This window comes from Corvus cornix, chromosome 10, assembly GCF_000738735.6.
Source record: "Corvus cornix cornix isolate S_Up_H32 chromosome 10, ASM73873v5, whole genome shotgun sequence".
Taxonomy (NCBI): domain Eukaryota; kingdom Metazoa; phylum Chordata; class Aves; order Passeriformes; family Corvidae; genus Corvus; species Corvus cornix.
In genome coordinates this window covers 20,242,802-20,269,511 of record NC_046340.1, presented here as the reverse complement: position 1 = coordinate 20,269,511, position 26,710 = coordinate 20,242,802, and the positions used below count along the sequence as shown (strand labels likewise).

At 54.9% G+C, this 26,710-nt stretch overlaps 3 protein-coding genes across 6 annotated transcripts in view; 2 read left to right on the top strand and 1 right to left on the bottom strand.

Moving 5' to 3' along the window:
• Nucleotides 1–7,422: 7,422 nt before the first annotated feature.
• Nucleotides 7,423–14,408, top strand: LOC104697494 (dual oxidase maturation factor 1-like). The gene is given in 8 exon segments (XM_039558014.1): nt 7,423–7,676; nt 8,390–8,553; nt 9,431–9,488; nt 10,046–10,153; nt 10,156–10,179; nt 10,357–10,570; nt 13,105–13,319; nt 13,951–14,408. Coding segments are annotated over 7 exon segments (975 nt in total). The 5' UTR covers nt 7,423–7,676; nt 8,390–8,406; the 3' UTR covers nt 14,160–14,408.
• Nucleotides 14,409–17,518: 3,110 nt separating this feature from the next.
• On the bottom strand, nt 17,519–25,742 carry LOC104697495 (dual oxidase maturation factor 2). Of its 2 annotated transcripts, none has more exons than XM_039557902.1 (8): nt 25,693–25,742; nt 24,400–24,475; nt 22,839–23,002; nt 22,648–22,705; nt 20,324–20,458; nt 19,932–20,145; nt 18,657–18,871; nt 17,519–18,248 (listed from the first exon to the last, which is right to left on the bottom strand). In XM_039557902.1, exons 3-8 carry the CDS (start codon nt 22,983–22,985, stop codon nt 18,055–18,057), a joined length of 963 nt encoding a protein of 320 aa, XP_039413836.1. In that variant the 5' UTR covers nt 22,986–23,002; nt 24,400–24,475; nt 25,693–25,742; the 3' UTR covers nt 17,519–18,054. The 2 variants fall into 2 exon arrangements, with proteins under 2 accessions (XP_039413836.1, XP_039413837.1); XM_039557903.1 differs by having other exon boundaries at nt 24,400–24,472; nt 25,693–25,718.
• The window catches only part of LOC104697496 (dual oxidase 2-like), a 27,273-nt gene continuing 21,050 nt past the window's right edge, over nt 20,488–26,710 (top strand). Inside the window, exon 1 of one of the 3 annotated variants that reach the window (XM_010412396.4) lies at nt 20,488–20,842. The gene's annotated coding sequence lies outside the window, so the exon portion shown is untranslated. Of the gene's footprint in view, nt 20,843–25,228; nt 25,267–25,803; nt 25,839–26,710 lie in introns of those variants that run through there. The other 2 variants (XM_019293641.3, XM_039557901.1) reach the window with 2 other exon arrangements.

Here is a 26,710-nt window from a genome sequence, read left to right as displayed (position 1 = left end):
AAGAAGAACATTGAGGGGCTGGAGCAGGTCCAGAGAAGGGAACCGAGCTGGGAAGGGGCTGGAGCACCAGGAGCGGCTGAGGGAGCTGGGAAAGGGGCTCAGGCTGGAGCAAAGGAGGCTCAGGGGGGACCTTGTGGCTCTGCACAACTCCCTGACAGGAGGGGGCAGCCAGGGAGGGTCGGGCTCTGCTTGCAGGGAACAGGGACAGAAGGAGAGGAAAGAGCCTCGAGCTGTGCCAGGGGATGTTCAGTTTGGACATCAGGAGAAATTTTTTCACAGAAATGGTGGTCAGGTATTGAAAGGGGCTGCTCAGGGAGAGGGAGTCCCCATCCTGGAGGTGTCCAAGGAATGACTTGACAGGGCACTCAGTGCTCTGGTCTGGTTGGCAACGTGGGGATTGGTCACTGGTTGGACTCAGTGGTCTTGGAGGTCTTTTCCAACCTCAGAGAACCTGTGATTCTGTGCTAAGGGATACAAAGGCCTTTTCCTTATGATATAACCCACCAGCTCACTTTTTCCTATCATGCACCAGCCTCTGGAAAAATCAGACTGGTGAAGATGACACTGAGAGGGTGATAGGACCTTCAAACATTGAGATATGCATTTAACAGAGGCCAACAACCACTCAGTCAACATCAAGGGATCTGCCTGTTGGGCTGGCCCTGCCCAATCCAAACCTTTAGGTACAGCAGAATGGGGTAAAGTTCCTGCAGTGCACATAAAGTATATGCTGGAGAAAACAATCTGGGTTATTCCTACCTCAGGCAAAGGCAAACCCAATCTATGGGATTCCTTTTGCTCAAGGACTTGAGTCCACTTTGTGGGTGCTGGAGGATGGGAAAGACCAATTGTGCCTCAAGGCAATTTGATCTCGGGTGAGAACAGCTGATAAGTTCAATTGTATGAAGTCAGTTGGTACATAATGCTGTGCATTATCACTTCTATGGCACTTCTACACACTCCTCATCCCACCAGGCACTTCACAGCACGGTCTGGATTTGGAGATCTGAACCTGACTCCCCTCTGATCATCACATTAACAAGGGATGAACTTTGATGAAACTGGACAAGTGCAGTGGTGATGGAATAAGAACTGGCTTTAGCATGGAACAAACTTTTGCTGCCCTGAAAGACAGCTGGAACCCAAGGTCATGGTCGAAATGAACTCAGTGGACTTTTACAGGCACAGTCCATCAACTGTGGGAATGATCTCTGTGTGTATCCATCAGAACACAAGGAAGGTGACGGGGTCCTGGGAAGTGTGGAACCTGGCATACCGTCAGTGGTGTGGGTAAGGGGTGGCTACTGCCCTGGTTTTACTGGGATAGAGTTAATTTTTGTCTCAGTAGCTGGTCCAGAGGTGTGGTTTGGATGCGGGACCAGAATAATGTTGACAACACAGGGATGTTTGGGCTGTTGCTGAGCTTACTCTAAGCCAAGGACTTTTCAGTGTCCCATGCTCTGCCAGTGAGGAGTTGCCCAGGAAGCTGGGGGAATCATGGCCAGGACAGCTGAGGGATATTCCATAATACAGAACATCATATTCAGTATATAAATTGGGAGGAGCCTCCAGTTGCCCTCAGGGGCAGCCTGGGCATTGGTCAGCAGATGGTGAGCATGAATCGTGCATCCCTTGTTTTTCTTGGGTGTTAACATTTTTTTTAAATTACAGCTATTATCATTAGCAGTAGTAGTATGGAGTATCACTAGTATTATTAGTATTTTTACATTTTTGTAATCTTTCAATTATCAAACTGTTCTTATCTCAATCCACAGAATCTTTTTCCTTTTTCTTGTGGTGAAGCCTTTCATTACATCAGGTCCTTGGCTCTTGAAGAGATTCAACTAAAGATGGTAGACAGCAAGAGGCCTGACAGAGATCTGGTACTTCTGTAGGAGCCCCAGCAGTTTGGAACCCATTTCACATTGGAACAACAGTTCTCCAGTTTCACTTGGAAATGAGAAGGGGCCAAACTCCCTGGACACACCAGTCTGTTCTCACTGCTCTGGTCTTTAGAGGAAACTCTTCTCCTGACCCTCTTTCTCAGCCCAGGAGAAATCCCAGCCTTCTGGGATATGAAATCACTCCAGTGTTGCTGGTTCCAAGCCAAATCTTCCCCCAAGGGATGTGTTCACCCTGGCCCCAAGGAAATGCCTTGCTCTGGACTGGGATGGGCTGTGCTTCAGAAACTACAGCATGGACATCACAGAACATGGAGCCTTGAAATCCTGAGTGCTCTCCTGCTGTGAATAACCCAAGGAAAGAGGCACAGGTGCTTGGCTGTGTCAGCAGAATCACAGTCCCCTGCCTGCCCAGTCTGGGAGGTCTCAGGGCTGTGTCTGAGCCAAAGCCCTCTATATGACCCTGCTCAGGAGATGCTGTTACAGTGTGTGTGCACCAAATTGGAGCAAGAGACAGGGACCATCCCAGCTACAGACCCACAAAGTCTTCTTTTATGGGCTTTTGTATGGGATGAAAACAGCTCCAGAGCAGTAGGGACAAAACCAGCCATGGGGTTGGATGAGAGCCCTCCTGCCACAGGACTCCCAAAATCATCAGGGTGCTGGAGTGCAGTGAGAGAACACAACACAATCTCGCTGCCATTTTCTATTCATTTCTATTCATTTTAACCTCTGTATGGGGCTGAGAAGGAGCCAAGGACTCCAATAGGAATAAGGTGTTCATATATTTATTGGTTCGTCAGGCTCGTGGAGCATAAAATACAGTGAGCAGGATGCACCTGAGGGAGCACTGGGAAATTGCACCAGTTACAGCTCGTGGCACTCACGGTCCTGCTGTGCTGCAGAGGAAGGTGCCATAAACCACCTCCTACCATGGCCACCAGCCAACCTTTGAACTCCTTGCACAATGTTGAGACTATGCCAGGAATTGTAGAGGTGCAAGAATTGCCATGGAATTTAGGGATTTTATAAAATATGTGTAGGTCAGTACCGCCACACTGAGGTGTTTTCCTATTGTGGCAGACAAGCCAAGCAGTAATTCTGGCAAATCTGCTTCCTAAAGGAGTAGGCAGAGGTGGATACAGTAAGACCCTTTCCTAGTCCAGGTGGGATACAGAAACTTAGGACACTCCTTTCTTTCCATTTCCTTCTCTCACTGTTCCCACAGCCTCGTTGACATCCCCCACCCTCTCACGTGCCAAGGACACCTTTGCCTTCAGGAGGGAATCTGTGCCTGTGTTTTCAGGCCAAAACCAGCAAAAACTGGTCCAGGGTGGTGGCACTGATAAGGGAGCCACCAGCCTCCAGCATGGCCTCAGGAAGCAGCTCCAGCCTGGCCGTGCTGCTGGTGTGGGAGGCAGCAACCTGCTCCAGGACCTGGATCCAAGTGCCACGGGAAGGGATAAGGGAGCTCCTGGCAGGGCAGGAGACTTGTGGGAATACTTACCTGGGACTTGGGACAACAGGGACTCTGTTCCTCTTGCCTGGGAACATTTGGGTGGCAGGCCTAGACCTCAGAAGACCACGTCCTTTCATGAAGGGCCAGCTTCCTGGCTCCCTGCCATGTGTATTTTCCCTGGAAGGATGGGAGACACATACCCTGAAAGGTTTTAGGGAACCAGCTCTGCTGGGAGGTCTGTGAGGCTATGGTGCGAGGAACAGGGCCTTCAGTCTCGTGTAAATTCTGGTGGGTGACTGCTGAGGGCCTCTGGTTCAACCCTTCACTCACAGCAGGACTGTCACCAACTGCAAGACACCATCCCAGGGTGATGTTTGGTGGGACAGGAGCACTGGGTGGGAAGAGCTCTGAACATTGTCCATCAAAGCTCTTGTGACACCCAGAGCTGGTAGACAACATGCATGGGAGACCTGGCCAACCCCAAATCTGCCTTGGATATCTTCCACCACAATGTTCACTCTGCTGATCCGAGATCTGGAAGCTCACACCCCTCAGGAGGTGGTGTGAAGGGATTCCAAGGCTGGCAGGGAGATATAAGACAGAGGAGTTTCCATGGAAAAATGCTTATTGCTTAAAATTGGCCTCTAATGCCAGGGATTACAAGAGAAAGCTTCTCTCTAAGCTGCGGGCAGGGATGAAAGTGCTAATTACCACACAGTGCATCATTAACAAGCCCCAGCAAAGCTGGGAAAAGTTTGACTCCCTGATGGTTACATCGAGCTGGCAGGAAGGGCTGTTATCTGTTATCAAGGTTCCCCACACCGGGACAGTAAAATCCCTGATGAGACGCATCCCAAAGCTTATGCACTTCCCTGAGACTCATCCCAGGGCAGAGGAGCTCTGTCAGATGAGGGAGACACTCTGGGATGAGGCTGGAGGAGCAGTTTGGGAGCAGGCAAATCCATTTGCACTCTGATGGAGAGGAAACACCTGTAACAGATGCAAGATGGGAAGTGACGTCTTTCCCCTCTCCTCCCACCCCCCAGGGTATCAGGGTACCTGCTTAGATCCTCACATGATCCCTCCCCATATCCCTGTTGCAGGCTGGGATTAGGGCAGCCTGGAAGGGGCACTTGGGGTCCGTGGACAGCAGAGAAGGGCCGGACCTGCAGCCCCTCATCCAAGCTGAGTAGCCCCAGGAAGGCAAGGGAAGGAACGGGACCAGGCCCAGCCCGTTCCCCACCCAGACATGGGTTGTAGTGCCCATGGGATCAAACATGGAGTCTGTGGGTGGGATGGAGATATTTGGGAGGGCAATGGGACAGCTATGCTTCTGTCCCCATGATCTCTGAGAACACATGGAAACCTGTAACACTGGCAGGAGCTGACAGCAGCTGTTTGGGACTGGAAGTAGAGATGATCAAGTACCCAAAGCAAGATGCTTTTCCTGTCATGTGCCACAGAAGGTCCAGGCTGTGTCCAGAGACTTGTTCCTCTCCTGCACGATGGCTCTTGGAAGGGGCAGAGGGCTGAACACTCAACAAAATTTCTGGATGAGGATTTCCTCAAAGTGCAGCTGAAACCCCTCCTGTTTCAGTTCCCACCAGGATGATGTGTGGCTCCTGCTGAGCTCTGCCTCCATCTCCTGGCAGTCCTTTCACGTGACCCTGACCTGTCTCCATCATAAGATAGGAAACCCACTGATCGGTGTAGTGGATAGCAACACCTTCTCCCTCTCTCAAAATGTGTAACTTCCAAATAGAGCTGGAAAATGGATCCTTCTTGCAAATATATCTAGAGTCAAACCAAGGGCACGGCAGCCTCTCTGCTCACCAAGGTGGAACTGATGAGAGGGAGTCCCTCCTTCCTTCCTCCTGTCCTTTCCTTCAAGCTGCTCAATCATGGGCCATTCAGCTGTGACAAAGATTCCTGGGCAAGGACCCACGGGACGGGCTTCATCACAACAGAGTCCCAGCTCAACCCCAGCTGCAGCTTTGTCCCTGTCAGGGAAGAAGACAGAGGGGTGATGGGGACAGCTATGGGGCAGAGTGACACCTGGGCATCTGTTTTTCTGGCTCCAGTGGGTCAGAAATCTTCCTGGTCCATCCCCAAAATCACCTCCCTGCCCAGGCATGTACCCACTCTTTCCTCACTGCACTTCCCAGCACGGAGAGAGGCGGCTGATCCAGCACTAAACGTCTGCTTGCACAAGCGGTGATGGGTGCTGCTCCCCTCGCCCCCACCTCCCTCTGGTGACCTGCATCAAATGACTCATCCCTAATCCAGGGATCCATCTCTCCAGAGGGAGGGAAGCAGAAGCTGCCCAAGGAAGAGGACTGCCCCAGCAAGGGCAGGGTGCTGACAGCGGGAGAAGAAACTCCCTGGAAAACGTGTAATGTTCCCTTGAAACTGTGTGATGAAACACACACCTTTACTACCTGCAGAAATAGCCAGGAAATTTAACATTTGAAAAGGTGGAAAAAACACCATGTTTAATAATGGCCTCTTCCTATATGCAGAGTGCTGGGTGAGGGATAAATCAAGCAGTTTTTTCACACTTCCCAGGATATGATCTCATCAGCAGTCCAGGGAAGAGGAGCATCCCACTGTCACCATCACGCCCCATTTCCATCACTGCTGGGGAGAGATGAGGGAACCAGAGCAGCTCTGGGAACTCCCCCCTGACATCCTTGCACACAAACCCTGTGTTGCTGAGAAGAAGGGGAATTCCCTCCCCCTTGTTTTCATTGCTGGCAATAGGGTATCTCCCCAAAGGACAGGTTTGTGATGCTCACCTGAACAGCCCCAAACCCACTGGGCCTCAATCCCTTTCAAAGGCAAACTCCACATTTGGTCTATCCAAGCCAGTGCAGGGCTCATCTCTCTGCTGCCTCTTCCAGCTCCAGGGAGTGCAAGGAGGGATGGTTTAGACCCTCATCCCGTGAGTCACTTCACTTCCCCACCTTGATTAATTTCATCCTGCCGGTTACCACCCACCTCCTCAGTTGTCCTCTCCCACACTGAAGGGAGATGTGTTTCCACCTTTCCAACAGGTCCAAAGCCCCACGGGCATCCGTGTGATCACTCCTAAGGATTTGCTCTGTTTGCTGTGAAGTTCACAACTTCCTCTTCTTTGCAGAGGCTGACAGAGCTGGAGCTGGTGCCACATCCCCACCAGACAGCACATCTCTGCACATGCATTCCCCAGCCACGTCACCCTTGCCACCCTTTATGTAATTTTTTTGAACAACTCTTGGGGAGGGATTCAGTGTTCAGACTGGGTAGGACCATTTGGGGATTTGAGGGGAAATGGCAAAATCCTTGCCCAAAAAATGCCTTTATTTCCTGTTGGGCATGAGTGGAAACTTGTTGTTGCCTCCCTCTGCCAAGGGGGTGGGCAGCCAGCCCATTCACTGGGATACAAAAAGAAATAGCCAGGGGATGGCTGTGCCAATTTCAGAGGGAAGACACCAAACATGGGTCAGGAGAGTGTTTCTGCCATGCTGGTCCCTCTCAGTATCAATACAACCTTCTTCAGCCAACCAAAATGCCAAAGTACAAGAGCAAACCACAAAAGCTTGAATTTCCATGGTCTCCATGCCGTGGCCAGGTTACAAAGCTGAGCATCTTCTGCATCATGGAGCTGGGAGCACCTCTAGACCCATTCCTTTCTGCTGGTCCCCTGTGCCAGTCACTGTGTCACCTTGCCCGGTGACCAACAGCTCAACCAGGACCTTCCCAGGGAAACTCCCCCAAGGATGGGGCCAGGAGCAGGGTGATCAAGGAGGCCACGAAGCCACAGCCCGTGCTCGATGATCTCAGCTGGGAACCTTCACCAGGCGGTGCAGGTGAGGGCTTTGCTGTCTCGGACAAGGATCCACAGGGGCCTGGCAGCTCCAGGGTCTTCCTGCCGTGTGGAACTGGACCTTGCACTGTTCTGCAAGAAAAGTAAAGGAGAAGAAGGCAAACCGCTCTCAGGACTGTGCCAGCCCGTAGCTTCCCTGTGTGCCCTGGGGCTCAGCAGGAGTGCCGGAGCGGCTGGATGATCTAACCGCCTTTGGAAGAGGGCACCCTGAAAAACACCGGGAGAAACACAGCCGTGACTCCACGCCAGGCTGGCTCCTCGCCCGCAGCCCTGGCAGGAAGCGCTGGCAGGCGGGCAGGCAGCATCCCGGCTCATCCCGGCGCTTCCCGGCTCATCCCGGCTCATCCCGGCGCTTCCCGGCTCATCCCGGCGCTTCCCGGCGCTTCCCGGCTCATCCCGGCTCATCCCGGCGCACGCCCCAGCTCCCAGCCCGGGACCGGCCGCAGCGGAGGTAGGCTCGGGGTGGGGAAGGGGATGTGGGTGTTTCTGCTGCTGCTGCAGGGATAGCCTCCATTCCCGGGGAGGAATGGCAGCCCTTTCCCAGCGGGAAAGTGAGCTGGTCGAGTGCTGCGGTGAAAACAACATTTCGCCCCCAAGCAGCGTCCCAGCGTTGCCCCAGGCGGGTCCCGGGTGGGCGGCACAGCGCAGCCAGGGACGGGCAGTTTCTCTGTCCCCTCCGGGTTCCTGCCGCTTCCTCGGACGATGAGGAGCTGACACTGCCGGGCCAGCGAGGAGCAGCCCGGCGGGGCTCATCCTGCAGCGATTCACCCAGAGCTCCGGGCACAGAGGGAGCCAGGCTGCTGGATAAAGAGCTGAACTAGGGAGGGTGGGAGCACAGGGAAGATTTTGGGGATGGAGAACAGGCAGAGGAGGGGAGTGAGCAGCCCAGCGGTGTTTGCGTGTTTTGCTGTCCCTCTTTGGGGACAACCTGATTCCCTGGTGGCTCCAACCCTGTACGCCGGGAGGATGGAGGGCTCCCGCAGGAGATGCTTGAGTGCATGCCCAGTGCGGGATTGCAGAGTCCAAGGGGCACTGAGGTGCACGCACAGCCGTGCCCGGGACCAGCAGAGTGCTGGCAAGGGGGCAGGAGGTGGTTCCGTGGAGAAGGCTGGGTGGAGTGGAAGTGTGGAGATGATTTTCTCTCATCTGGGTGCCAATTTCCAGTCCTTCCAGGCAGCAAGATGACGCTGTGGGATGGCTCCTACCCCTTCTACCCTGGAGCCAATGCCTGCTTCCCCTTTGACACCACCCGGGCTGTCATCGTCACCGTCTTCCTCTCCATGTTGTTGATGTTCATCATCATCCTGCCAGGGATCCGGGGCAGGGGGGTAAGTGGAGGGGCAGGGGCAGTTCAGACCTCTGGTCCCACATTCCTCTTCCTTCCCAGCCTCGATAACAGACTTGGCAAGCAAACCTGCCCACAGGTTCAGGGCCAGGGCTCTGGGATCTCTAGAGAGCCATGGGGCTGAGCTCTAGCCCGTCCAAGCAGGCACACCCATCCCAGAGACACCAAACACCACCACCCCAGATTTCTGAGGAAGCCAGATCTATCTTGTCTGGATTTCTCTGTGAACAAGCCTGAATGATTTCACCAGAGTGGAGCAGCAGGGTGAGGCTCAAAGATCTCACCCCACCTTCCCAGAAACCTCAGTAAAAGCAGGAGGTGTGTACCAGGCATGTCCCAGCACTGCTCGCTGGGCTCTGCGTGGCCAACAGACCCCGCTGTGAGCCACATTGGGTGCTTGTTGTGTGCCCAGTTTTGCAGCAGGGCTGGTTGAGGGGCTTCTGTCCCCCAGGGGACACTCTACAAATGCTCAGTCAGTCCTTTTGTCTAAAGCTGTGGCCAGCTGTCAACAGGCCCAAACACATGAGGTTTGGATAAGTGTGGAAATTCCAGCTGAAGACTGTTAGGAGGAATGTCTCCACCCTCCTTCCCAAAAAAGGGGACGTCACAGCTTTCTCCAGTGGGTCCTTTTGATCTTCTGTCTCTATCTGGATCTCCCTGCTGGCTCCCCCCCACCATGGCAGGGATGCCCTGGCCACATGTATCCCCCATGCCACCCACCCACAGAGCACATGGGGTGGCTCCCCAGGGGAGGAACAGGTCTATTTCTCACCATCTGGTGAATTCCACGCTTGGTGCCTGAGGTGTCCACGGCAAAATCTGACTGATACCTGTCCCTGCACTCTGCTCACCCCTTACAGCGACTCTTCTGGTTCCTGCGCTTGGTGTTGGGACTCTTCATGGGAGCAGTGGTGCTCAGTGAGTACTGGGGTCCTGGGGGGAAGCTCATGGATGCTCAAGACGTGGAAGGGAAAGGTGGGGGAGGGTGAAGAGACCAGCCAAGGCCTAAGACCAGCCTGTAGGGTGAGTTCATGGGGAAGATGGACACATGTCTTTTGTCTGGGGCCTGGTTCCAGCAACTGGTGGAAGGTGCAAGCACCCATCTGTCTCCAGGCTGAAGACTGGTGGTCATATCCAGGGCAGTCACCAAAAGCCCACCACCAGCTTCCAGGGGTTCAGGCAAATTGGCAGGGGCTTAGATGAGAAGCAGTGCCCAGACAGTGCCCACACATCAGCCCCACTGCCTCCAGGGTTAGGATCTGCACCAGAGCTGGGGAGAAACCAACCCAAATGGGGCTTTCAGGGTCATGGGCCGGGGTTGATATTGAGGAAGGACATACAGGACTTTGCCCCAGCCCAGTCATGACCTTGGGGTGAGGTAGGGGATGCTCAGACAATGGTGACTGTCCTGGCAGGTGCTTCCAGCACCAGACATCTTGCTGCCAGGCTGTAACTAACCCCTGGAGTCTTCACAGCTGTCCAGTTCACCAGAGACTGGGAGACGGGCTGGGTGCAGGCAAACACCTCCTACAAGTCCTTCAGCCGTGCCCAGGTGGACGTGGACATCGGGCTGCACATCGGCCTGGCGGGGTGAACGTCACACTCAGGGGTGAGTCTGACGTCCCCATCTGGAGCTCTGCAGTGGCCATGGCCCCAGGAGGTCTCCAGCTGCTCTGGAGAGGCCCTTGGTCTGTCTGGAGGCTCCTGGGACCCTGCTGTGCCCATGCTCCTGGCTGGCAGTGCCCAGGTGCTGGCACAGCAGGAGCTCAGCTCATCCCTCCTGCAGGAAACCCAGTGCACCAGATCAACGAGACCATCAACTACAACGAGCACTTTCCCTGGAACTTCGGAGCGGATTACGACCGCAGCTACAGCGAGGGGCTGGAGAAGGGGCTGCCCAGCCCCATCCTCTACGTGGCAGAGAAGTTCAGCAGTCAGAGCCCGTGTGCCGTGCACAGGCAGTACCGCATCGCCGGCCACTACGCGTCCCTCGCACTGTGGTGAGTTACAGCGAGGGGTCAGCCCTGTCCCCCGCAGCGAGGGGGAGCTGGAAAGAGCCAGGGGACAGCACGGGGAGTTTTACTGAGCCACCCTCATCGCTGTAAGGCCGTGCCAAAGCCTTGGCTTTCTGCAGAATCTGGGGTTCTCATGCTTCCTGGCCTGTCACAGATCCATAGAATTGTGAATCGCAGAGAGATTTGGGTTGGAAGGGATCTTAAAGCTTATGTTGCTCCAACCCCCTGCCATGGACAGGGACACCTGCCACTATTCCAGGTTGCTCCAAGACCTGTCCAACCTGGCCTTGGACAATTCCAGGGGTGGGGCAGCCACAGCTGCTCTGGGCACCCTGTGCCAGGGCCTCCCCACTCTCACAGCCAGGAATTCCTTCCCAATATCCCATCCAGCCCTGCCCTCTGGCAGTGGGAAGCCATTCCCTGTGTCCTGTCCCTCCATCCCTTGTCCCCAGTCCCTCTCCAGCTCCCCTGGAGCCCCTTTAGGCCCTGCAAGGGGCTCTGAGCTCTCCCTGGAGCCTTCATCCTTCTCCTCTCCAGGTGAGCACCTCCAGCTCTCCCAGCCTGGCTCCAGAGCTGAGGGGCTCCAGCCCTTGGAGCATCTTTTGTCGATGTCTCCAGACTCCTCTTATGTGTTCCCTGCCTTGATGTACAGAACTGTAGTCTGAGAAAAATTATTCTTCATTTAAGGGAAAACAGACGCAGCTGTGGGGCTTATGGTTCGAGATCTCTCCCAAGGACCAAGATAGAGAGTCCCAGTTAAGACAGACTGTGAAGGGTCTTCTTTTGCACATCCAAGGTGTCACAGACCTGCCCAAGGGGAGCAGGAGGGACCATCAAGAGGGTGCTCAGAGCTCATCTGTTGGTATGAAGCTGAGAGCCCTTTGTGTGTGTTGTGATTGTGAAGTCTCAGAGGTGGTGGGAAAGGCACCGCAGGGAAGAGCGAGCCTTGCAATTCCCCTGTGAATGGAGGTTCCAGGTCCCTCTACCCATCTCCTTTTTTATTTTCAGGAAAAATAATTATCCCCACCCAAACATTCCTGTATTTCAAAGCAGAAATGTTCACAAAAACCTTATTTTTGTTTTTTTCCTTGGAATCAGAAAAATTGTTAGGCTCACCCCCCAGGGTGCTGAACCTACAGGGCAGGGCTGGCAGCTGGGTGCACTCCAGGTGCTGAATCAGGTGTGGGCACGGCTCATGGTGCAGTTCTCCAAACAAAGGTGTCCCTCGATGCCATTGTTCCTCTGAACACGTGGGAACTGCCTGGGGGTGGCCCGTTGTGGACAATCACAAGAATCAGAAAAAAGTTACTTTGGAGGGACTGTTAAGATCTGATTGTTAGAGAGACACCTCTGCCCAAATTAAGGTGCAAACGAGACCATATGCTGACATCGACAGTATGGATTTTATGTCACAGTAAATATGAGGTAGACAAAGACAGAAAGAAATAGAAAAGGAAAGGGGGGAGGAGAAAGAGTGAGAGAGAGACAGATTAAGTGAAAAATATGACCACCCATGGAACCAGACGGTGTCCCATTGATCCTCTTCTTCTGGTCTTCTCAGTGGTGGAGGTCCCACGAAACTCAGAGTTCAGTGCAGGTTTAGGTTTAGGTGGGAACACCCAGGTTCCTTCCCTGCAGGGTGACTCCTACCCTTTGCAACGCTGTGGATCAGGTGTATTTTTCTGGTGGAAGGGCTCAGACCCTGGAGGTGCTTCAGGGATCTTCAATGGTTCATGATCCCTTCTAAGACATGACCCTGCCTCTCACACCAGCGTTGAACCGGTTCTGCCCCTTCAGAAGGGATGCAAGCCCTCAGGCCGAGGTGTGAGCGGGAACAACGTCCCATCCCGTGTGAACGGGACCTTCCCGGGAAGGGAGGGCGAGTTTTCCAGCTGAGCCAGTTGTGTAACGGGACATTGGCACGATAATAAACACCACCCTGCCTCTCCAGGGTCTGCTTTTTATCAGCCTTCTCCCTCATCTGGCTCAAAACCCAGAGCTTCTGGGCTGGGTCCTCTGTCTGACACTCATCGGAGGGTTTGCCACCACACACCCAAAACCCCTCCTTCCCTCTCGTGGAATGCAAACCCAGGCCCAGCAAAGCATCTGCTGCCTCTGCAAATGGCCAAATGTTTGTGCTATTAAACATTAACATTTCAGTCCCTCACAGGAACCTCCAGAGATTTCTCCTCCTGTCCCACACTCAGAGCAGGGCTGATGCCAAAGCCATACCAAGGTGCTTGGGGGCTTCAGGGAGTTCAACACTGAACGTTCCCAGGTGTGGAGATGGCTCTGCACCGCTGCGGGATCTGTCCCACAGCTCCAGCACTCGTGTCATTACAGAACTGCTTGGGTTGTGAGGGACCTCTTCAGATCGGGCTGTCCAGCTATCTGCTGAAGCAAGGCCAGCTAGACCAGGTTGCCCAGGGCTTTATCCCTCCATTGGAACATGGAGAGGAGATCCTGAGTAGATATTCTAAGCCTGATGTTTTCTGCTCGGTTTTGTGGTCCTTTTGCAGGCTGGCCTTTTGCACATGGCTCATTTCCATCCTGCTCTTCTCCATGTCCATCCTGCTCTATGGTGGCCACATGCTTCTGCTCACTGCTGCTCTGATCCTCTTCTCACTGCTCTTCTTCTTCACCGCGAGAAACACCCCAAAGTGCCCCATCCAGTTCGGCCCAGTTTCCTTGAGAACAGACTATGGCGAGTCCTTTTGGCTCACATTAGCGACAGGTGAGTGCTCAGCTTGCTTCTGGGGCTTTTCTTGTCCCTCCCTGCAGAGATGATGCCCCAACACCACCTCATCCCTTCTTTCTCCATGGCTGGTCACAGAAAACGATAATTTTGGGTTAGAAGATTTTAGATTAGAATTATCAAGGTTGGGGAGAAAAAGAGAAGAGCAGTCAAGAGATTTGAATGTCTGAAGTTCCCTGCTGGATAGAGATTCCCTCTGCCTTTCAGGACCTGCCCCACATCCGGGCAGCAATTGTTTCCTTTGATCAAACCAGAATTTTCCATGCTACAACATCCAACTCCAGGGAGACCAGCCCTTTTCCAGTAGCAGAGAGTAATGAATTCCCCCTGGATAATCCTCTTTTTCAGGCTAAGCAAGCTCAGGTTCCTCCAGCCTTTCCCTGTGCACAGTGGGCTCCATCCCCAACTCTCTGCCCCAGTTTATGGACCTCTCTTTTGTACTGGGGAGCCCAAAGCGATGCTAAAATCGAGATGGGGAAAGAGAAATCAACACCTTCCCCTGACGTGCCAGGTGATAGCACATGTCCCTGGTGCCCAGCTGGGTCTGGATGGAGCTGGGAGCCAGCAGGACTCCTGCAGTGGTGTCACTGTGTGTCACCGTGCATTGCAGGGCTGCTGTGCCTGCTCCTGGGGCTGGCCATCATCATCCTCAACTCCGTGCAGCCAGAGAAGCTGAAGCTCATCTTTAGCCTGGACAAGAGCAGCAAAGAGGAGGTGTGGGACAAGTCCTGCCTGCCAGCTGAGCCCAGCTGCTCTGCACAGGATGTGCTCATGGTCCCCCTGGGTGAGCTCTGCCAGGTGACAGCCACCCAGCTCTGAGGCACAGGGAGGCAGGGCAAGGCCTGGAGATGCTGCTCCTGAATTCACCAAATCCATCAAGAGGCCAGGTGGAAAGAGACATGACAAGAGCCAAGTGATGAGAATATCCAGATCTGAAAAGGTGTCTCAAATACAACAGTTTGCCTTTTTTTTGTTGTTCTGTTTTTCTGCCCTTCCCCTCTGTCCATTCCTGTGTCTTCCCCAGGACACAGAGATTAAACCAGAATAAACTGGGAGGAAAGTAAGTAACTGCAGACTCATAGATATGAACCAAAGAGAAGTAGAGCCCCCACAAGAGCCCCCTCACCCTGAAAACCCTCGAAAAGTCCCCCTGCCCTTGGATGCTCTTCCCATCAGCAGCCAGGAGGTGCAGATGGAGCTGCGCTGCCCAGGGTGCCCTGTACCCAACATCTCTTGGTATGGGGTGAAGAGCAGGATGGCAAAGAGGAATATGATTTAGTAGGATGCTGGAGGTACCAGGCTGGGTGGAGGGAAGGAGAGGAGGAGGTGGGAAGGGAGGTGCAGCAGTGCCTTGGAGACCAGCTATAACCAATTAGGGAGAGGGGAGCAGCACCTGCAGTCTGAGTTCCTCCTGCCCAGCTGTGGAAATCCTCATGTCAGGGGCAAGAGACACTGAAATTCTGCCCTTCCAAGGCAGAATTGTCCAAGCCACTCTGGGCTGTGGGCAGCCAGCAGGACCCTTGTCCACACTGGCAGGGAGGGTGCACGCTTCAGCTTTGCCCCCCTTTGCCTCTCTCAGGGTTTCACTACTTTTTTTCTGTTTTGTGCTCGTTTATTTTCCCCTCTATCTCCATAAAATGTTTGACCTGGCCTTTCACTTGCCTGTTGATAGAGGTGTCCCTCTGAGGGCTGTTGCTGTGACGTGGCAGCCACAGGGAAGGGATAAAGAAAAGGCAGAGACCTTTTGTGGTCCTGAATGGGGCACCTAACCAGGGCCAGCCAGTGTGGGGCAATGAAGCCAAGTCAGTGCACCCTGAAGAGGGTATTGGAATATCCCCAGCAAACAAGCAGGGGGAATATGGGAGGACTTTAGTTCCTGGCGTGCCCCTGTGGGAGGTTTGATGGGAGCGATATCCAGCCCCGCAGAGAGGTTTGCAGAGGAACCACCATGGACCAGGCCCTCTGGGGAGGAGGAGCTCAGCCATGGCATCCTCTCCCATCCCATTCCAGTGGGAAGAGCCTTCAATGAGAACCTAGAGGACCCAACAGGGTTTGGAGCTGAACTCCTTCGGCTTGGGAGATCTCAGCTGGGATGTTTCCAAGGTCACCTATCAGGAGATGCTCCAGCCTGCAGATGGACCAAATCCAAGGTGCAACAAATGCCTTTGATTTAGTCAGTCGAAATTCAGGCCTCAAAAACCTTTCCCTGGTGTGTTCCTGCCTGGGGAGCAGGGCAGTGGCCGCCTGCCAGATGCCGTGGTGGTTGCAGTGAGTGCCACCAGGGTGCCACGGTCCTCGCAGAGCTCCAGGCTGCGCTCCCCGAGATGCTCACAGTGCTTTTTCCATTGCTGGCACTGACTCCAGCTGGATGCCAGATTCCCTGGACACTGGGGGGCCAGAGTCCACATGGGCCAAGAGCCGGGGATTTAGTGGTGATCATTTTACCTCTTGTTGTCCAACACCACCTCAGTCCAGCCAGGAAACTGAGCTGGGAGCTGTGGTGGAGGGAGGAGGTGGGACCTGCAGCAGCACAATGCAGGGGCTGCTCAATCACGGCTCTTACAGGGCAACTGCAGAAGCTGCTGCGACCTGGTGAGGCACAATAATCACCCCCGAGCAGCGGCCCTGGCTGTGCCCGTCCGTGTGGAGCCAAGGGAAGAAGCCTCCCGCCTGCACATGTTCTTGCAGGTGGCCAGTCCCCTGGCACAGCCAGCCCGTCCCCTGGCACAGCCAGCCCATTCCCTGGCACAGCCAGCCCGTCCCCTGGCACAGCCAGTCCCGTCCCCTGGCACAGCCAGTCCCGTCCCCTGGTACAGCCAGCCCGTCCCCTGGCACAGCCAGCCCATCCCCTGGCACAGCCAGCCCATCCCCTGGCACAGCCAGTCCCGTCCCCTGGTACAGCCAGCCCCGGCCGTCCTGACCCGCCCCTGCAGTGCGTGAGGGGTCTCTGCATCCCCCATCGTGTCACTGTCGCTGTCGCAGCTCTGCTGGCCCCGTGCAAGACCTGCTGCAGAAATCCTGGCCGTCCCGTGTTTAATCTCACAGCTCTGGTCCCAGCCCTCAGCTCGTTAAAGTCCTTTGGAGGCTCTCCCATCCCTTCACAGCTCCTCATGACAAAGATTTCTTAGTGGCTGACCCCGAAATGTGCCAGCGAGACTTTTGTCCCCATGGGAAGGATGCTGCTGCTGGAGGCTTGCCAGAAATGCAAGAGCTTCAGCTGTGCCCCATGGCCCCTCCTTGAGAAACCAGCCCCCCAAATGTCCAGAGTGTTTCAAAGGACAGGGGTTTTAGTAAAGTTTTATTGAAAATAATTCCTGTGCAGAACAAACCACGCTAGTGACACACAAATACCATCTGACAGAAATAAGTAACTTACCAGCAAGGGTCTTTTCTCAGAAAGAAAACTCAAAATATGGAAATTTTGTACTTTACAATTAATTGGAATGAAGGTGCCCAGGCTTCCAGCATTCAGATATAGAATCCCAGAATAGTTTGAGTTGGAAGGGACCTTAAACCCCATTTCATTCCACCCCATGCCATGGGCAGGGACACCTTCCACTGTCCCAGGCTGCTCCAAGCCCCATCCAGCCTGGCCTTGGACACTGCCAGGGATCCAGGGGCAGCCACAGCTGCTCTGGGCACCCTGTGCCAGGGCCTGCCCACCCTCACAGGGAACAATTCCTTCCCAATATCCCATCCAGCCCTGCCCTCTGGCAGTGGGAAGCCATTCCCTGTGTCCTGTCCCTCCATGCCTTGTCCCCAGTCCCTCTCCAGCTCTCCTGGAGCCCCTTTAGGCCCTGCCAGGGGCTCTGAGCTCTCCCTGGAGCCTTTTCTTCTCCAGGTGAGCACCCCCAGCTCTCACAGCCTGGCTCCAGAGCAGAGGGGCTCCAGTCCTCAAAGCATCTCTGTGGGCTCCTCTGGACTCCCTCCAGCAGCTCCAGGTCCTTCTCTGCAGGTGGGGTCTCACCTGAGTGGGGCAGAGGGACAGGTTCCCCTCCCTCCCCTGCTGCCCCAGCTGGACAGGGATAACTTCATTCTTCTCTCTCCTTCCTTTCCTATGGCACCTTTTTGGCCTACACTAGGCTACAAGTTTTGTCTAATAAAGGCCAAATTTGAAAGTGAAAAGGATCACATCACCACATCCCCCACGACAAACTCTGTGGCACATTTACTCAGTCTTTGTTTCTGGAGCAGTTTTTTTTATTCCAGCTCCTGTAGCATCCAGCCTGCAGAAGCTGGATCCATGCCTGGCTTTCCTGGACACACCTAAACCACGAAATTTCATGTTTGGGAAAGAAATGAGCAGGTGTAATCCCTGGCTTTTGGAGTGGCAGGTGCTCCCAGGGAGAAATGTCACCCATGAGCTGCTTCTCATTTTCAGCAGGAACAGACCATTGGAGAATCCCTGCGCTGTGCTGTGGCAGGGCACGGAGCAGGAAGGGCATTCCTCCTGGGACAGGGATCCCCAGGTGGCTGTGCAGCTCAAGTTTCTGGAGCTGTGAGCTGCTCTGCTGGGAGCCTGCCAGCATCGCCTGCCCCTTCCAGAGGGCACTGCCAGGGAGATACAGTCTGTGAAGGCACTTGCCAGCAAGGACCTATCCCACCGTGGACTTCAAAGGCAGTTGGATGGGGAAATGCGTCTCTGGGGACATCAGGAAGAGTCTGTGATCTGCCCTTTTGGGTCCATCTTCAGGGAAGGAGTGAGAACTTTCTTCTAGATGCTGTTGATTTCAGAGGGTTGAGAAGGAGACAGGCCCTTGCCCACAAAATGAGGGTTGATGAACACCTCAGGCATTTCCTGGTACTCCTCTGCTTTGTCCTCACGGAGATCAAAGAAGGCTTTCAGCAGGTCCAAATTGAGGTGGTGCATCGCCACGATGGTGATCCCAGCCACAAAACAGAGCAGGCCTGGAAACAAACACGCTCTCTGATTGGGTTCCTGTCATTCCAGCACTGTCCCCACCCAACAGCTCTTCTCGGATGGTCCCCTGCCAGAGGACAATGCCTTTGCTTATGGAAGGTCACCTTCTATTGTGTGAGCTGTTCTGAGCATCTTAAAGCCCAGGCACAGGTCTGAAAACCCAGGCAAGTGATCCCAATGTCTTTGCACCTCAGGAGCTATAAATGCCTCCACCGCCCTTGAGATGGTGTTTCCCCTTTTCCTATCCCTCTCCACATCTCTGCCAGGATCTGCTTTGCCAAGGCACAGGCTGGGGCTCTGGGGAGCTGCACTTCCCACCTGGGAGGGAAGCACTGGGACTCTTGTACATCCAGAGGGACACAGTGATGTGACCTGGGGCACCCTGATGTTCTTACCAATTGCTAGCACGAGCCAGAAAGATCCCCCATAAACTACGTGCAGGGTCCCGGTCCCAATCTGGATCAGACACATCGGGGAGTTCCTCACGGTGGAGAACGAGAGCAGCGAGAAGATGGTGAAGGCCCCTGTGACCAGGAGCATGTATCCTCCATAAACAAGGACAGGCATGGAGAAGAGAATGTTGGAGATGATCCATGTGCAAAAGGCTACCCTGGAGACAAGAGAAGACCAACAGATGAATGGTGCGAGTGCCACGGATTAGGATGCTCTGTGTGAGGATTTCCAAGTGGGAGGAGGAATCTGGGCTCCAGAGTGCACTGTACAGGTGGAGAAGCTCTGTAGGCAGGCAGGAACGATCCCTAATCCCCACGCTGAGCAAGCACACGTGTGAGGCTCACACTGCTGCACCCAAAGGGCAGAAACACAGATTTCCTCTTCCTGTTGCTCAGCCCACAGACAGGAGCAGCCTCAAGGAGGCTGTGGCAGCCCACTCGGTGTATCTGGACCATGCCAGTTCCCTGCCCTTCCACGTGTGGGGCAGCACAGACCCTGAGAGCAGCACCAGGGCTGGGATAACTGCAGGAGCAGGCAAAGCTCTGCACTTGCTGAGGAGTTGGGCTACAGAGGAAGCCCTCAGCTATAGACCAGGAGGTCTTGTTCCATGGCATCCTTCCCTAGTTTCTGTGTCCCTGCTGTCAAACACCAAGCAGGGAGAACAGCACTGCAATGGCTCTTGATGGCCAACAATGTGGGGGAAGGGACCATCCCCTGCCAGCTGGGGACCAGTTCTCACCCAGCCCAGGTGGGCAGTGGCATATCTCTGACCTTGCCAAGGAGTCCAGATCAACTCCACAGAAACAGCAGCACCATTTTTCCTCACCTGATCCCAATCTTAGGTACAAAATACACTCACAGGGGAGGTTCGAGAGTTCTTCATGTGTCCATGGGCCTCTCTGGGCTACTAAGGACAGCAGCTTCAACTCCATCCATGGGGATGGACTTCTGCCATCATCACCACATCACAGCAAGGACCTGCACCACGTTCCTCTCTCCTGTGCTCAGTCCTGCTGGGTTTATCCAGCAGAGAGAACCAGGACTTCCTCTCCGCTCATCCCAAAGTGTCTACAGTGCCTGGCAGGGACCCCTCCATGCACACAGCGTCCCTCTCGGAAGGAGGCAATCCCACCCATCCCAAAGGCTGGGGGAAAGGCAGCCAAGCCCTTCACATCCCTGCACCTCCCGTGCCTGCAGCAGGACGGGACAGGGCTCACCAGAGCATGGCTGAGGCGTAGTGGCCGGCGATGCGGTACTGCCTGTGCATGGCACACGGGCTCTGACTGCTGAACTTCTCTGCCACGTAGAGGATGGGGCTGGGCAGCCCCTTCTCCAGCCCCTCGCTGTAGCTGCGGTCGTAATCCGCTCCGAAGTTCCAGGGAAAGTGCTCGTTGTAGTTGATGGTCTCGTTGATCTGGTGCACTGGGTTTCCTGCAGGAGGGATGAGCTGAGCTCCTGCTGTGCCAGCACCTGGGCACTGCCAGCCAGGAGCATGGGCACAGCAGGGGTCCCAGGAGCCTCCAGACAGACCAAGGGCCTCTCCAGAGCAGCTGGAGACCTCCTGGGGCCATGGCCACTGCAGAGCTCCAGATGGGGACGTCAGACTCACCCCTGAGTGTGACGTTCACCCCCGCCAGGCCGATGTGCAGCCCGATGTCCACGTCCACCTGGGCACGGCTGAAGGACTTGTAGGAGGTGTTTGCCTGCACCCAGCCCGTCTCCCAGTCTCCAGTGAACTGGACAACTGCCAGGAAGAATTAAAGCGGGGTTAAAGCAGGTCCAGTTTCAGGCCTTGCTGTGCTCAAGGGGAGAATCACAGGAGAGTGGCAGCATTCCCACCATGGCACTGCAAGGGAGTGTTAGGAGGGCAGGAGTGCTGACTCAGCCACCAGGATGTGCCCCAACCAGCTCCCACACCCTGCAGAGCTCAGGACCTCCCCTTGCTAAGCATCCACTCCCTGGATCCGGGAGCAGCAGAGCTCAGATCCCCAGGGATGAACATCATGACCTGATTTCTCCTTGGACATCCTCTCCAGAACTTCCCTGCAAGCTCCCCGCCATGGCAAGCACCACAGCACCCAGGGACCAGGCTCAGAGATGAGCCTGTTTGTCAGCCACAGGAACAGGGGTGAGTCTCATTTCACACATTCAGCTCCCTAAATCGCACTGTTAGTGAATAGTAAAGGTCACTGTCAAATGGAGGCAGTGGAGAGGGGTGGGAAGTGTCATCACAGCTCGGGCAGTCCTTCCAGCTGGGAGAAAAAGAAAAATTTGAAGCATTTCTGGTATATTTTTTTTGGCACAAGGCATCCTCTCCTGAAGCACTTCCACTTCGCAGTGGGTGTGGAAAGTAAAGCCGATGATTTGATGTCAGGGTGAACAAAACTTTCCTGAGAAAATGTTCAGTTGTTGAGTCAACTTGAGAGGGCACTGATGCAGTGGGAGCTCCACAGGAATGCTTTTTGGCTGCAGTGTGCCCTGCTGCTGCCAGACAGAAACTCTGGCTTCAGAACAATTCGTTCCTCCCATGTGCCCCAGCAGAGCCCGGCTGCAGCCGTGTCACGGAGCGGGGCTGGATGGCTCTCCAGGGCTGACCCGGATAGGGGGCTGTGGAGTCAGCCCTGGCCTCCACCCCTCTGCCACCTCCAGCCTGGCACCATGCTCCCAGGCAGCTCTGGTGGCATCTCCCAGAACCTGGACATCCCCAGGATGGCAACCGCATGCTGGGATGGTCCATGAATCCTGCAGCTGGTCCCAGTCTGGCTACCTGCTTCCAGTGCCTGGCCAAATCAGGGCTGAATCTTTTAGGTTATCATTATCCCTCTCCCTTCATCATCCCCCTCTGAGCAGTCCTGTAATCCAACTTGTCCTTCACAGCAGGAGGGATTCTTTGATTTAGGGTCAGGGTTGGTTTCTCTCGCCACCTGTTGTCTTCTGTCCCCTCAGCACACCTTTTCTTGCCCATCCTGTTGCCCCGTCCAAGTTGGAAATCCCACTGCCTGGTTTCCACTACCAGTTATTACAGAAGATTTCCTGGCTTTTACTAAATTAAATCCTCTCCTTCCTCTCCTCTGACCTTGCTCCTTGGGAGGTCTTTACCCCACTACTGCAACCTCTGCCCTGCCTGTGTTTTATTCCAACCTGCTCCCTCCACATCCCTGCAAGGCTCCTCACATCCTCCAAGCATCCTGGCTGCAGCCCCAGGCAGCACAAGAGGGCTCACACAGTGAGGGAAATAATGGAAAATTGGTGAGGAGGATTGTAAACACACTCAACCGAGGTGCAGCTGGGGTGTAGAAAAACCCATAGATCACAGTAATCACTGTCTAGCCTTGTGTGTTGGAGAAGCAGAGCATCTCTTAGGCAGCTCAGAAGCACCTATTGAACAGGCTTGAGATCCTACCCTGCTACAGGAAAGATCAAAGTACATCAGTGAACTATACCTGCACAAATCCCTGAAATACAGGTGAAAACAGCAGGTTTGGTGATCCTCTGGCATGGACTGAGCTCCGTGGTGCCGGTCCCCTCCTTGTCCCTGCCCAGTGCTGCTTTGGGGATCCTCCCGAGGGTGAGGTAATGAAAATAAATCTGCTCTTTGCATTTCATCCTCGCTTTTGTGGTTGTTTCTGCACCCTGTCTGTGTCAGGTCACAGATGCTGTCAGAGGAATGTGGGGCTGTGCAGCCTGATGGAGCTGGGGCGGGTTGAGTTACAGCCAGCAAAGCTCCCAGAAGTAACCATGGGCACCTCCGAGCGCCCTCAGCCCCCGTACCAGGGAAGGGAAAGCCGTTTTGGGAAGATACGCAACTGCTTTGCAGAGCAGGGGTGAGTGAGGTAGACCCCACAACCCCAGCTCACATTTCCCAGACACAGACCCTGCCCCAGGGTTTAATCCCGCCCCCAGACCCATCCCCGAGGGCTGCGCAGCACTTACCAACAATCACCACTCCCACGAAGAGGCTGAGGAGAACACGGAGAGTCCAGTACAGCCTCTGCAGGGAGAGAGGTGGGACATCAGGCAGGGACGAACAACCCCGGCTCTCCTCCTGCCTCACCCTGAACCACCCCGGAGGGTCCCAGCAGCCAGAACAAGGGGAGCAGTTGCCCGTGCCCGGGGCCACGCACCGCCCGTCCGCGGATGCCCGGGATGATGAGCAGAAAGCTGCAAGCCAGCGTCAGGAAGACCACGATGACTATGATGGTCCTGATGTCGAACCCAGCAGCCTTCCTCTGCTGCGGGTAGAAGGGGTAGACGCCATCAAAGAGAGTCATCCTGCACCTCCAGAAGCCTGTGGGAGAGGAGTGGTGACAGCAGGGACCCTGCACTGCCCTGCCCGGATGCCTCCAGCCCGTGATGGCTCAGCTCTGGAGTAACCAGCTGAGGGAGGTTCGCCTAAAGAGTCCCCAGAGGGACAAGGAAATGTGACGCTGCAAGCAAGCAGGAGGGTGGAATACTCCCCAGCAGAGAGCATGCCACCCAAAAGCCCTCCGTGGAGAAGAGGAGGTGCCTGGGGCAGGGCTCCAGCAGCCCGAGGGACTGTGGCAGCCCAAGGAACCACGAGCCCCTGAGCTGCTGCAGGGTGAGGAGCAGCCCCAGAGCAGGAACCTGTTGAGCAGCTCTTGCCCAGACAGCGCCGGGTCTTTCCCTCCAGCAGGTGCAGCCAGGGCTTTCCGCTTTGGGGTGATCCCTTAGGGGAAGTGCCCAAGCCAGTGACCCCTGCAGAAGTGTTTTCCTTCAAAATTACAAGGAACCACTGAAAACATGGATTTCACAATAGCAAAATTATTTCCAGCCAAGGGCCAGCAGTGCCAAGTGGAACAAAGCCCACTACTCCCACTCCTGCCCGTTTCCTCCAAGAAGCTTTTCCCCAAGAGCTGCTGGTCTGGTGAAGGAGGAAGAGGAAGAGGGAGGATTGGTCCTGCACTTGGTCCAGAGGGGCCAGAAGCAGCCCCTAGTCCCAGGATGAGACTCCAAAGAACATACAAACTTCGGGAGCACATCTCAAGGCTAAAGGAAGCTGAATTACATAAATTGAAAAGGTGTGTCAATCCCACAGATGACTTTGAACTTCCTCTGACACTCCAGTTCCAGCAATTACACGCCTTCTTCCTGCGCCTGAGTTGGATCTTTTCTAATAAAATTGATAACACACTTAGTCCTCCTGTTTTGCTGATTTAATAGCCTCTCTGCATGTAACCACCCCGGCAATGCCAGAGCTGATTTGATTCCTGACCAAACAGCGTTTTATTCTCTCCCTGTACGGAGGAGGTGATTTTATTCTCATTTTTCGAGAACAGTATTACTCATATTTTCAGGTAAGATCCAACCCAGAGCAATTCAGCCACAAAAAAATGGTCCCAAATCCCTAGAAGTGAGTGGGGATCACGACAGCTATCATAAAACAGTTTGCTTGGACAGCTGAATTGCTTTTCAATACATAAAGCGGTATTTGATTTGAGAATAATTTTCTGTCCAGTAACCCAGATAATAACAGCCAAGAGTTTAATGGAGACTGGGATTTTACAACAGATCTGGACCTGAATTTATCTTGTCTCTGCTCCAGACTAGCAGAGCTGTCATGTGGTCTTATGAATCTTCTTTGGGGCTATTTTGCTGCAAGAGCTTTGGTTTTTTTCCTTGGAAAGCCAAACCCAGAGAAGGACAGCCTTCAAGTGCTATGATTACCTGGCAAGCAGGAGCTGTAGCTGATTCCCAAGGCTACCGAAATCCAGCAAAAGTGCCCACAGAACAGTCAGAGCTGCTGCAAGAAAAGAAATAAATGAGCAGTTTAACCTAGGACAGACTAAATCTTACTGACTTGAATTCCACTTGTTTCCTGGTATCTTTGTCCAGATTTCCTATGAGATACAATGGAGTAAAGAAAGATTTCCAAGTCCGTATTCACTAAAATGCAACTCTTCACAGCTTAAAAAATGAGAAACCAGAACATAACAAGGAGAATGCTGCCTTGTTAAATCTTAATTTAACTTTCAACCAACACCAAGGGATATCTGTATTTCTGTACACTTTGCAATTTCTGGGACTTGTTTTATAGAGAATTTCCAGGGAAACAACTCTTTTGCTGCCTGCCCATCTTTCTCCCTTGATTGCCCTTCACAGAAGACCAGCTCTTTGGCATTTTTGCAGCTTTCAAGTGGAAAAGTTTTGCCTACAGTTCATGGCAGGAGAAACTGAACTTGTTGCACCTTGGAAAGCATCCTCCACACTGAAGCATTGCTGTGACCTCAGAGCCCCTGTGGTTCCCTCTGCCACAGTGTATGGAGGGGGGGAAGACTGGAAACATCTTCAAGGAAGGGTCAGCAATTCAGCAGAAATAGACGATTTATCTTATGTTTTAAAACATTCTGGACTTGGAGAGAAAGACAAAGGGGGCAGAAAGTTTGCCCAAACCCCAGAAGTTTCTCCTTACAGAAACTCCATTTCCCTGCTCCAGAATGAATCGAGACAAAAGGATTTTTTTTTAAGTGTTCAGCCAAAAACTCCCGGTGGCAGAGCCAGCAGCAATCCTAGCTGGGCTGCTCAGGGCTGCAGGTCGGTATTCTCCGTAGGAAAAAGAGAAATCCTGTCCCCTGGGAACTGAATCATCAGAGCTGCAATTCTCAGGTGGAGAAGGAGGGGCGAGGGGCCAACCTCACTGCACTTTCCCGACCCTGTAGCAGGGTGGAATAGAAGAAACCGAGGGTTAGCTCCAGACGGGGAGCATCCTCCCCTCGCGGTCCCTGCGAGCCGGGACCCCCGGAGCGCGGCGGGCAGCGCCGGGGGCCGCTCGCAAAGAGAGGGACCGGGGCGGGCGGCGGGGGGGGCCCGTCCCTCACACCTCACACCTCACACCTCACACCTCACACCTCACACCTCACACCTCACACCTCACACCTCACACCTCACACCTCACACCTCACACCTCACACCTCACACCTCACACCTCACACCTCACACCTCACACCTCACACCACCTACCTGCTGCTGCTGCTGCCGCTGCTGCAGGCGGCGGCTCGGGCGGCTCCGGCCCGCAGCGCTCTTATAGGCGGCGGCGGCGGCGCGGGCCGTATGTAACCCGCGGCACCGCCCGCCCGCCCGCCGCACTCCGGCCGCGCCGCACGCAGGTGAGGCCACCGCCACCTCAGCGCCCACGGGGGACCGGGGACACGCGGGTCACTGCCTGGGACGGGGGTCGGGACACGCGTGTCCCCGCTTGCGTGGAGAAAAGGGAGACAGAAGGGCTGGGGATGCGCGTGTCCTTGCTTGCGCGGGGGGACTGAGGGATCAGGGACACTCGCGTTCCCCGCTGGGGGTGTGTTTGAGGGCCACGAGTGTCCACGCTTGGAAGGATGTCTGGGGGACCGAGGCCACGCGTGTCCCTGCCTGCGTGGGTGGGGTGGCTCCTCGGGATCGGGGCCGCGCGTGTTCCCGCTTGCGTGGGAGCTGCGGGACCGCGAGCGCGCGTGACCCCCCTGCCCCGCCCGGGGACGCGGTGGCCAGGGCCGTGCACGCTGTCACCGGCGGGGGTCTGTGTCACTTCGGGAGGGGACAGGGGCCCGTGCTGCTCCCGCTTTCTCCTGCTGTGGGGACACGTTGGGATGGGGCCCGTGCCCGGGGCATGGAAGGGCTCGGGTCGTGTCCCCGTGTCACTGCCCGTCCTCAGGGCTGGAGGGCTCTGGGTGATGTGTGAGGACGGTGAGACGGGGCCGTGCGTGTCCTCACCTGCAGGGTGCGGTGGAGCCACGCACATCCCTGCCGGTGAGGGAGCAGGCACGGGACAGAGCGTGTCCCTGCCGCAGGCACAGGCAGAGAGAGTCCCCTCATGTTCCTCCAGGGGACGGAGTCTCTGCTGTGCTCGGGGGCACCGGGGCACCCGGCCCTAGGGGGAAGCTGGAGACACCACTCGTCCCTGTGTGCACATTGTCCATGGGGTGTGCACGTGTCCAGGATACTCTGGGATCCAAGGCTGGGGAGATGTAGCCTGTTCTGAAATCCT